General features: G+C 41.2%; 1 protein-coding gene across 21 annotated transcripts in view; it reads left to right on the forward strand.

The window, feature by feature from the left end:
• The window catches only part of celf2 (cugbp, Elav-like family member 2), a 297,415-nt gene that overhangs the window by 271,103 nt on the left and 14,053 nt on the right, over positions 1-12,259 (forward strand). For 12 of the 21 annotated variants that reach the window (XM_060903001.1, XM_060903007.1, XM_060903003.1 and 9 more), the window contains 2 exons: positions 5,693-5,866; positions 6,543-6,686. In XM_060903001.1, the coding sequence (XP_060758984.1) occupies positions 5,693-5,866; positions 6,543-6,686 (318 nt within the window). The remainder of the gene's footprint in view (positions 1-5,692; positions 5,867-6,542; positions 6,687-12,259) is intronic. The other 9 variants (XM_060903008.1, XM_060903000.1, XM_060903002.1 and 6 more) reach the window with 1 other exon arrangement.

Raw genomic sequence — 12,259 nt, forward strand, 5'->3', positions numbered from 1 at the left:
AATTTTCCTCGCTGTAATATGGAATATTTTATTTAATAGGTGATTATATTTGAATTGAACGTTTGCAAATGTTTGTAAGTAATTATGAAAATGAAACATAACTTTTGAAATTTAACAAGAGGAATATTTAAGTTGAAAAAGAATGGGGAAAAAAGTTGCAAATTTTTTTCATAAAATTTTTTTTTTTTTTTTCAAAAACACCACATGAAAATCAAATCATGGACCAAACCAAACTGAATCGTGAATACAGTGAATCGTTACGTGTCTATTCTTAAACGTTTCGGGCCAGATGACCCTTGTGGCACCTGGTGTGGGAAAATATCATGATCCTAAACGTTTACCTTGGAAGCTGCGTAGCGTATATATCTGATTATCCTGATCTACGACACCGCAGCTGGAATTTCATTCATTTTAGATTTTCAGTGACCATTTTACATTTTTGTCTTTGCTGCGAACAAATCTGAAATGTTGACGTTAATGATAAAACAACGATGTTCCTTCCTGACCACAGAGTAATGCTACTGTGAACATTCACTCAGCATGGAGCAGTAAAAAAAAAATAATTTAAAAATTGTAATGTTTTGGCTGGTCCCTTATTACTGTTTTACAAAAAATGTTACTTATTGAAAGTATTAAAAGGGGAGAAAAAAGATGTAGACTGAGGTTAGACTGTGTGTGTGTGTGTGTGTGTACACCTTTAGCAAACTCCTCTTCGCCCTGTCGCCACACACACCCTCACAAACCAGACGCCTGGCAAATCCATCGCTCTCTCTCTCTCTCTCTCTCTCTCTCTCTCTCTGTTTCTCTAGGCTTGTGATTGTTTCGCCGTTGTAGCTTTGTGAGTGTGCGTTTGTGGTGTTACTTGCAGCACTTAATCCAGAAAGGAGGACGTATTCACATCTCCGTTGGAGCCCATTCATCTGCGTGATTAGTGTCTGTAATTCAGAGCGTTATAGCTAAAGGCCTCATGTGTTACTTTTTAAATTGGCAGGCTGAGGTGTGTGTGCGTGCGTTAGCGTGTGTGTGTGTGTGTGTGTGTGTGTGTGTGTGTGTATGACCTGACCTGAATGTCTGCATTTTCCCAAAATGACCTTTCAGACAGGTTACTGGTTTTATAAATCAGGCTTTCCAAAACGCCACATCATCCGTTTTACATTAATTGAAATGACTTTCTAACACACACACACACACACACACACACACACACACACACACACACTGCTCATTATAAAGGCCATATAGTTTAATTGAATAGTAAAGGTCAGTATTGTAATTATTGCAGGATAAATGAGAGAGCTGCGGTTGAAGCACCCTGCTCATCATTTATTGTTTGCAGGACGTCAAGCCAAAAGGCCAGTCAGTAAATATGCATGAATCAGTCCACACACACACACACACACACACACACACACACACACACACACACACACACACACATCTATTGAAATCGCATCCCCGTTCTTGTCCTTAATAGACATCCTCCTGACTTCTTGCATTCGTACATCTCACTGGTGGCTGTGCCGACGGGACGCAGATCTCCATACACTTTGAAATTAAAAGCGCATTCAAAACATTCCTATTTATTTCAGATAAATAAATAAATGAACTCCCACAACCCACTTGCGCATCCAGAATTACATTCTTCTCATAACTGCACACCTTTTCCGATTAGTTTTGCTGTAGTTACTGAATAATTCTTGAATAATTCATCTTAATCTATCCATATTCACTGGATATGAGCAATCGTGCACTCTGATTAGCTACTCTACTACTAGGCTATCAGCTCATATACCGTGAGTAGAGAAAAACAAAATGGCGGCGCGTGTTGCTGAACCAACCGAGGACGAAATAAAAACCCTACTCGAAAACAAAACACCCAAAAATACAAAAAAAAAACAACAAAATATGGAATAAAAGTATTTGATGGTAAGAATGTATATATTTTTCCAAGAATTATTATTATCGCATTTTTCACAAATTGCTCCTGTCATTTCACTAGTTTGTTTTTATATTCTTCATCTTTAAGCATTAAAATTTGTCGATTTTTTTTTTTTTGAGTCTGGTTCAAAAGCTCGAAGAAGTTTGAAAATTACAGAACTGAAATGTCCAAGGAAGAATTAAATAAATGTATAAGCTGTTCTAAACCTCGGCACGACAGCAAGACGGCACTTTCGACAAAAAAAACAACACTGAAGTCACTTCGTGCAGCCATCGATAGGTTTTTAAGAAGTCCGCCTAAGCGGAAATGATTTTGTCGGATGTTTTGGGTAAAGTTTTTAATTAATCAAATTTGCAAAAAATAAAAATGCTCTGTTTCTCAAAATCCAGTGAATGTGGATAGAATAAAACAGTTATTCCACTCAATCTGGTCGTACACGGCTTGTAGTCGACTCGGTGCTACGCGCCTCATCGGCTATCAGCTCATGTACGACTCGATTTCGTGGAATAACTGAATATTAGGGCTGAAGATATATGTATCGGTTTAGAATCGAGGCTGTGGTTGCAGGAGTTTTTTCCTCACATGCTGGCGGAGTCAGTAGTCAGACTGCAGGATCGAGAGGTTGTGTGTTCTAGTAGGCGTGTAAGTGTCGTCAGCTATTCCTCCATTTTGTTTACTTAGACTTGCAAAGCAGTTTAATAAGTTAAATTATCTCGATGAATGAATGAATGAATGAATGAATGAAAAGGAATAATTTGGGAATATTTCTTGATGTGCTGACGATATAGTGAGCGCGACATGCTGCCGTTGTGTTATGCCGTTGTGTTGCTTGCATGCGTTGGCTACGGTTTCCACTTGCTTACACTGCTGTGTAATCCATGTTCTTGATCTTGTGTGTCAGCTTGATGTGGGTGTGTACTCATACTCTTTATTGTTGCTGTTTGTCAGCTGTTCTTACTGTGTGTGTGTGTGTGTGTGTGTGTGTGTGTGTGTGTGTGTGTGTGACCTGAGTGTCTTGTAAACTGAATGTGTTGTAAGCTGTGTAATTTGTCTGATTATTCATCTAAAAAAAAAATGAAATGTACAGCTTTTCTTTTAGCCCAAGTGTAGCCAAGACATGGTGGAGCTTCCAGCGTCCCTCAGATCGCTCACATCGTGTTGAGTGGTCAGTAACCCGAAAACAAACGTCGTCTGGGATCAGACACTGGCACGTGTTGTTGATAACAATCTCCAAATGGGTGTTGCAGGGCTAAAAATAATAACATCTTGAAGTCAAATCACTAATTCGGTGTCCCCATGCAGGCATCATTCACTTACTGAATTTTATTCATTCATGTTTACATGGACAAAATATTCCGGTTTGTTTTTGCCCTTATTCGGAAAAAGACAAAATTCCTACTTAGCTGTTTACACGGCGAATGAAAATGAATATTCCAATAATATTCCTGTGTACATACAGCCGTACATATTGTGATTAATGTAATGGTTTGTATACAATACATGGAGCTGATTGTAAACAGGTAAGTGGCCATGTATCACAAAGTGCCATTAAAAAAAAACCCAATTGAGACACATATTCTTTCCAAATGTGCTGTAAACACGTCCAAAGAACGCTCCTAAAACCCGATTATTATTATTATTATTATAATTATACACTCATTGGTCACTTTATTATGAACATCTATCCATCCACCTGCTGTTGTATGCAGTTCTCTAATCAGCCAGTTCCTTCACAGCAGCACAATGCGTCAAATCATGCAGATACAAATCAAGAGCTTCGGTTCATGTTCACGTCAAACATCAGAATGGGGAAAAATATACATGTGAGCTCAAAGTGTGACTTTCTTTCCCTGTGGCATGGGGGTTGGTTTGAGCCAGATGGACTGGTTTTGAGTTTTTTTTAGAAACAGCCGATCTCCTGGGGTTTTCACAACACAAGTCTGTCGAGTTTACACAGACAGAATGGTGCGAAAAAACAAAAAACATCAACTGAGTGAGCGACAGTTCTGTGGATGGAAATGAATGCCTTGTTGAAAAGAGAGCTCAGAGGAAAATGGTCAGATTGGTTCGAGCTGCCAGGAAGGATATAGTAACTCACAGCAACTCTTTACAACCGTGGTGAGCAGAAAAGCATCTCGGCATGCAACAGCAGAAGAACACATTGGGTTCCGATCCTGCAGCCAAGAACAGGAATCTTAGAATCAAGAACAAGTTCCTGTTAAAGTGACCAGTGAGTGTATATGCAGCATATCCGACATGTCTTAATCGGAAAATGCTACATTCCGAATAAGGCCAAATTCGGAATATCCAAATGGAGTATGCTGTTTACGTGTCCCGGATCAAATTCTGAATATTGTCATAATCGGAATAATAGTGGAAAATTAGTTTGCATGTAAACATACTGAGTGTCAGTTGGCCATTTTTTACGGCAGAACTACACTTTAGAAGTGACTCCGATGATAATACGGGCTAATTTAAATACAATGAATACGGTAGATTGAGATTTGAAGAGATGATACTTTTCATACACAGTGGACCGCGATTGAATCAGTCGTTAAGTAAAACTGCGCGTAAACGTTTTCATAGTTCAAACCAAACTAAAACCTCCTCAGAGATTTACAGAAATTTTCATAACACCGATTTTCTAAATATTCCAATAACGCTAGCTCAGCTATTGCAGCGTGTCAGCACACAAAAGGCACATGCCATTTTACTGTTACAGTGCAGCGTTTCTTTTATCCAAGTTTAATCGTTTCTTTTGATTGCTTTCTTTCAAGTCGTTAATATGAAACAACTGAGCGTCGGAAAATTTTCATTAAATTCATAAGTCAAAAGTCAGAGTCCCTTCCCACACCACATGGCGCATAGGGCGGTGCCAATCTCTGTAGCCCTCGGCCACTCACCTATTACATAGCTAGGGTTACAGTGGGGGGCTGGTCCTCTGGTAACCGCGACAGTTTGACTCCCCACTCACATCTGTATTGCAGCGTGCCTTGCCAGACGGCAGTAGGTACCATTTTGATGACGGTCTTTAGTATGACCCGACCGTGAGTAGAACTCCCGATCAAGAAGCGGACACGCTAACCACTCGGCCAACTCGCGATTAAAATTTATATGTGCACTGGAAATAAATAAGCTGTTTAAACTTACACGTTAAAAAAAGCATTGCGGTATTGCAGTAACTCATGACAATGTCAATTGAGATTCCCATTAGTGAGCTTCTTGAATCAACTCAGAAGCTCTGGTAGTTTTTCCAAACTGGAGTTTCATGAATACGACATTTCTTGTCGAAATTTCCTACGAATAAATTCATTCGTAATTTATCCAGTTGGATAAATGAGGCACATTGTTGGCGTAATTAAGCTCAGCTACACCAGACTTTTGAAGACGAAGGTGTGAGATTTTGTCGTTTAATTTCCATGATGCTAAACGTGCAGCTATACATTCCTCTAATTTGATAGCGACATTAACCTCGGAATAAACCAAACCCATATTTTCACTGTTTGATTATATTTGAAGTACGGGGAAATGAAGTACATTTCATTCATGTCTGAGCACCGTCTGATGTGTGTGTTGTTTACGTCTGTTTTGTATGGTGTCTTGGACACCTGTGGTGTGTATATCATCTTGCTGTTTGTGTGTGTGTGTGTGTGTGTGTGTGATGTAGTAAAAAAAAAAAACACTTCCCCTCAGTCCCAAGCGCTAATGAGTAAGTGCACTTCTTTCTTCTTTATTGTTGGGTTTTATGTAAAGTTGCTCACATGCTCTCAGGTGTGGCTGCCCTGAACGGCGGCGGCTCGGCCGGCCCCATGGATGCCCTCACTCAGGCTTACTCAGGAATCCAGCAGTACGCCGCCGCCGCCCTGCCCACACTCTACAGCCAGAGCTTACTGCAGCAGCAGAGCGCCGCTGGGAGCCAGAAAGAGGGTGAGGAACGAACACACGCCGTGTACACCTTCAGTGTTTGTTTTTATCAAGAGTGCTTTTAATTCTCTACCGTATACAACAATGATACACGCATGCAAACGCTACACACATTGTACTGCATGAGAAATTTCATCTCTACAATGTAAGCGTTTGAACAAATGAACAGCAGAATGTCTCGAAAACGTGACGCAACCACAAATGTAGCGCCCCTACTGGCTGGCTGCAGTATAATGTAGAGCTCCGCCCATCCCCGTGTGCCAATCCCCACCCATATGCATTTTTTATTTTCCTCCCAGAAACTAGTTTTTAAAACATTATTCTATTATATCCTAAGAAGGTCCTTTTGGTCCCAAAACTGCTTCTCGAACCACTCGGCCATGGCTTTCCCAGCATGATCTCTTTCTGTCTGTTTTACACTTGCGATTTCACTGTCGTTCCTCCATCAAACATTTTGCAGCAGCCGCAACAGTGTAATTTCCTGTGAACAGTGAAAATCGATTGTCCCGTTGTGTGTGAAACATGTACAATAGGAGGCGTTTCCACTGCAATTTCAGCACTCCATTACTATAAACTTGTGTTGCTTTTCCACCAGCCAGGAGACTACAACTTCTGACACAGAGTTTGTTGAGTTTTTTAGTTTAAATGTGTGTGTATGTGTTGTGTATTGTGTTTGCAGGACCAGAAGGGGCAAACCTTTTTATCTATCACCTGCCGCAGGAGTTCGGGGACCAGGACATTCTGCAGATGTTCATGCCTTTTGGAAATGTAGTGTCGGCCAAAGTGTTCATTGACAAACAGACCAATCTGAGCAAGTGCTTTGGTATGGAGCTAAAACACACACACACACACACACACACACACACACACACACACACACACACACACATTCTTGTACTTCTATCATTGTGGGGACGCTCATTGATATTATGCATTCCTGAACCCCTTAACCATCACAACTAAATGCCTAACCCCAACCCTAACCTAAACCTCATCTAACCCGAACCCTAAAACTAAGTCTGAACCCTCAAACAGCCCTTTGAAGAATTGAGGACCAGCCAAAATGTCCTCACTTTCCCAAAAATGTCTGAACGCTTTCGGTAAAAAACACATTCCAATCCTCAATATGCAGCAAGTATACACACACACACGTTTGTCATAATATCCTAGTGAGGACCTTCTGACATAATTATTAATGTGGTTAATTAATGCTATGGCAGCAACTAAATCGAACCCTAATCACTTTAACAACCAAAATGAACCTTTCTGGCTTTTTTACTTTGAAAAAAAAAAAAGGTGGGAACAGACAAATGTTTCCGCCACTTGAAAAAAAAAAAGTTGCATAGCATGTCATCATAATGAGAACGTATCTCATAATTATGACTTTGTATCTCATACTTATGAGATACTGTGTCATAATAACGACTTTTTCACGATTATGAGACACTTTCTCATATTTCATAATTATAAGACAGGATCGATTTTATTATGAGAGAAGGTCTCAATTATGAGATAAGACATCAGAATTATGAGAAAATCGTCTCATTATTATGAGAAACCTTCTCATTATGCTGGCAGAAACGGGCTCGAATCTCAAACGATTTGCCACAAATCTAAAACGGTTAGGTGTTCCTATTCTTGTGTCCCTACCAGTATATAAGAACACACACACAAAAAAAAAACATTAACCCCTTTACACATGCCCCATTCTATAATTGTAGGTACGTTTCAAGCGTCGACTTTGTTCGTCATCGTCAACTCTGTTGTCGTTACACTGGGCAATCCATTAACAGGGTTGAGGCAAAACAGAATTGACATTCCCCACCATTTTGCGTCTTCACTCCACACGCTAACCTCAAACTAGCTACCACACGGCATGGATAAAACCAGAATTTTATGAATTTCAATCCTGTTATTGTTTTCTAAAAAAAAAAAAAAATGAGTGAGAGATTCACTCTGATATCACAAATAACAGATTTGACGAATAATTCATCTACTGTTGATGTATCTTCAACATTTTGTTCAAATTAATGAGAGAAGAAACATAAAAGCATACCTAACTACCTTTCTGAAGTTTCCCGCCAGAGGAAGTGACATCACTCGGTGCAGGTGTCACGCATATTACTAAAAGTCTTTGTGGACTTTTATAACAGAGTTAACAGAGTTGACAAAAACATTGGGACGGATAAAAATATATATTTTTTTTTAGTGCTGTCAAAAATGTTGCGTTATTATCGCGTTAACTTGACTCAATTTTAACGGCGATAATTTTTTTATCGCGAGATTAACGCTTTGTGACATGATGTAAGTTTTTCATAAGCTTTTGAAACTGCCAGGAACAGAACAGAGACTTTGCTTAGAAAAACGATAGCAGCTAGACTGTAATGCCACGCCCCGCACAGCCAGAGTCCTCTGCCCTCCCCCCAAAGAACCAGCGCGGGCAGGGCGCGCTAGCCCCGCGCCTCAGGACGAAGAGCCACAGTGCTCGGCTTAGGTTTCGTTTTCCCATCGGCGGCTCCAGCCCGACTTTGCAGTGGCTGTGACAAGACGTGCTATGCTCTGCAATAAAAAAAAACACATTGGTACAAAGCAAGCCCATTCACTTTTTTATGCTGATAAGAGAATTACATGGTTTTTCATGTGACAAAAATGTGCGATTAAATTGCGATTAATCGCGAGTTAACTATGACAGTCGCGACATGAATGACGTTTAAATATTTTAATCGCTTGACAGCACTAATTTTTTTATGACTGAAATTTCACATAATAAAGAAAATCGACTTTCTGTGCATTTGATTTTATAGCAGTTAATAGAATAAGCTGCAAAAAACAGATTGTTTGATTGAATCACTTCATGTTTATGCAAATTGAATGTATGACTCAGGAGTCGAAGACAGACAATAATGTGGGGGGAGGGGCAGGAGTCATTTAGTTCATGTTTTATGGATAAATTGGGTCTAAAATGTACATCAAGCACTGCTATTGGTGAAAGTGTGTCATAATTTGCATTATTGTTCAAAACTGATTCAATAACGATTTCTTTTGAGGAAAATAACAAAAGGTTTATCTTGGAGACGCGAAATGTACCACAGATTCTAGAATGACCCGTATACAGTGCTGAGCGTAAATGAGTGCACCCCCTTTGAAAAGTAACATTTTAAACATTATCTCAATGAACACAAACAATTTCCAAAATGTTGAAAAGACAAAGTTTAATATAACATCTGTTTAACTTATAACGTGAAAGTAAGGTTAATAATATAACTTAGATTACACATTTTTCAGTTTTACTCAATTTAGGGTGGTGCAGAAATGAGTACACCCCACAACAAAAGCTACTACATCTAGTACTTTGTATGGCCTCCATGATTTTTAATGGCAGCACCAAGTCTTCTAGGCATGGAATGAACAAGTTGGTGACATTTTGCAACATCAATCTTTTTCCATTCTTCAACAATGACCTCTTTTAGTGACTGGATGCTGGATGGAGAGGGATGCTCAACTTGTCTCTTCAGAATTCCCCATAGGTGTTCGATTGGGTTCAGATCAGGAGACAGACTCGGCCACTGAATCACTTTCACCCTGTTCTTCTTCAGAAATCCAACAGTGGCCTTAGATGTGTGTTTAGTCATGTTGGAAAAGTGCACGACGACCAAGGGCACGGAGTGATGGTAGCATCTTCTCTTTCAGTATAGAGCAATACGTCTGCGAATTCATGATGCCATCAATGAAATGCAGCTCCCCGACACCAGCAGCACTCATGCAGCCCCACATAAGGACACTGCCACCACCATGTTTCACTGTAGGCACCAGGCATTTTTCTTTGTATTCCTCACCTTTGCGACGCCATACAGTTTTGAAGCCATCAGTTCCAAAAATATTTATCTTGGTCTCATCACTCCAGAGTATAGAGTCCCAGTAGTCTTCATCTTTGTCAGCATGGGCCCTGGCAAACTCTAGGCAGGCTGTTTTGTGCCTGGGCTTTAGGAGAGGGTTCTTTGGTGGACGGCATCCATGCATGCCATTCCTCCACAGTGTACGCCGTATTGTGTCACGGGAAATAGTCACCCCAGTTTGGCTTTCTACTTCTTTAGATAACTGCAGTGAACTTGCATGCCGATTTTCTTCAACCCTTCTCATCAGAAGACGCTCCTGTCAAGGTGTTAACTTCCGTGGACGACCTGGACGTCTCTGTGAGATGGTTGCAGTTCCAACTTTCTTAAATTTTTGTACCACTTTTGCTACAGTATTCTGACTGATAAGTAAAGCTTTGCTGGTCTTCTTGTAGCCTTCACCTTTGTGGTGGAAAGAAATTATTTTCTTTGGGGAATTCTGAAGAGACAAGTTGAGCATCACTCTCCATCCAGCATCCAGTCACTAAAAGAGGTCATTGTTGAAGAATGGAAAAAGATTGATGTTGCAAAATGTCGCCAACTTGTTCATTCCATGCCTAGAAGACTTGGTGCTGTCATTAAAAATCATGGAGGCCATACAAAGTACTAGATGGAGTAGTTTTTGTTGTGGGGTGCACTTATTTTTGCATCACCCTAATTTGAGTAAAACTGAAAAATGTGTAATCTAAGTTATATTATTAACCTTACTTTCATGTTATAAGTTAAAGAGATATTATATTCAACTTGCTCTTGTCAACATTTTGGAAATTGTTTATGTTCATTGAGATATTGTTTAAAATGTTACTTTTCAAAGGGGGTGCACTCATTTACACTCAGCACTGTATATATTCAGTGGTGAAACTGTCTAGTGCACAAAAAATAGGCAATTTGAAATCTCATCTCATCATCTCTAGCCGCTTTATCCTGTTCTACAGGGTCGCAGGCAAGCTGGAGCCTATCCCAGCTGACTACGGGCGAAAGGCGGGGTACACCCTGGACAAGTCGCCAGGTCATCACAGGGCTGACACATAGACACAGACAACCATTCACACTCACACTCACACCTACGGTCAATTTAGAGTCACCAGTTAACCTAACCTGCATGTCTTTGGACTGTGGGGGAAACCGGAGCACCCGGAGGAAACCCACGCGGACACGGGGAGAACATGCAAACTCCACACAGAAAGGCCCTCGCCGGCCACGGGGCTCGAACCCGGACCTTCTTGCTGTGAGGCGACAGCGCTAACCACTACACCACCGTGCCGCCGCAATTTGAAATGAAATCAAATCAAAAAATCATATCTCATTTTGTGTTCACTAATTAATGGGGGACAAGTGTTTTGAATTAGGGCCGTCAGGGACATTAAGGACAACTGTGTGTTTAGTACTCAGGGCTGTATATGTGTGTCAGGAGACCGAGCACAGAAAATGCAACCATATGCAACTGTAAAATGACAGTTTGCAGGCTGAAATTAACATGCCGTTTCCTGAGGCAAACTATTCATCATGCAAACTGTGCCTGGGAAATGCTCGCTGTGTGACGCACAAATTGCAGTTTAATAGCCGGAGGGAAGTGCTGGAACTGCGCGGCCACAGCTGCCATTACATAACATTTGAAAAAAATGGACAAAGTCACAAAAGTCCTGTTTACTGCGTGAAATTTCTTTGTTTGATGTGATGGAATTGATGTACACTAAATGGCCAAAAGTTTGTGTACCCTGACATGACACCCACATGTGCTTATATATCTAGCCAATGAGTATCCCATTCCTCATTATTTACTCTGATAATAACCTCCACTCTTCTGGGAAGACTTTCCATGAGATTCCGGAGTGTGGTTATGGGGATTGGTGCCTGCCCATCCACGTGAGCATTCGTGAGGCCAGGCATTGATGTTGTGTCAGGACATCTGGGACACACTGGTGTTTCAGTTCATCCCAAAAGTGTTCAGTGGGCTTGAGGTCAGGACTCTGTGCAGGGCATTCGAGTTCTTCTGCTCCAACTTTAACACGCCATGTCTTCACGGAGCGCTGTTTGTGCGCGGGGCATTGTCATGCTGGAACAGGCTTGAAGGGAAATTGTAATGCTCTAGCATATGAAGATATTTTAGACAACTGTGTGAATTCCACATCACACAATGAGTCTGGGCGGCACGGTGGTGTAGTGGTTAGCGCTGTCGCCTCACAGCGAGAAGGTCCGGGTTCAAGCCCCGTGGCCGGCGAGGGCCTTTCTGTGCGGAGTTTGCATGTTCTCCCCGTGTCCGCGTGGGTTTCCTCCGGGTGCTCCGGTTTCCCCCACAGTCCAAAGACATGCAGGTTAGGTTAACTGGTGACTCTAAATTGACCGTAGGTGTGAATGTGAGTGTGAATGGTTGTCTGTGTCTATGTGTCAGCCCTGTGATGACCTGGCGACTTGTCCAGGGTGTACCCCGCCTTTCGCCCGTAGTCAGTTGGGATAGGCTCCAGCTTGCCTGCAACCCTGTAGAACAGGATAAAGCGGCTAG

Source organism: Neoarius graeffei, chromosome 21 (genome assembly GCF_027579695.1).
Source record: "Neoarius graeffei isolate fNeoGra1 chromosome 21, fNeoGra1.pri, whole genome shotgun sequence".
Lineage (NCBI taxonomy): Eukaryota > Metazoa > Chordata > Actinopteri > Siluriformes > Ariidae > Neoarius > Neoarius graeffei.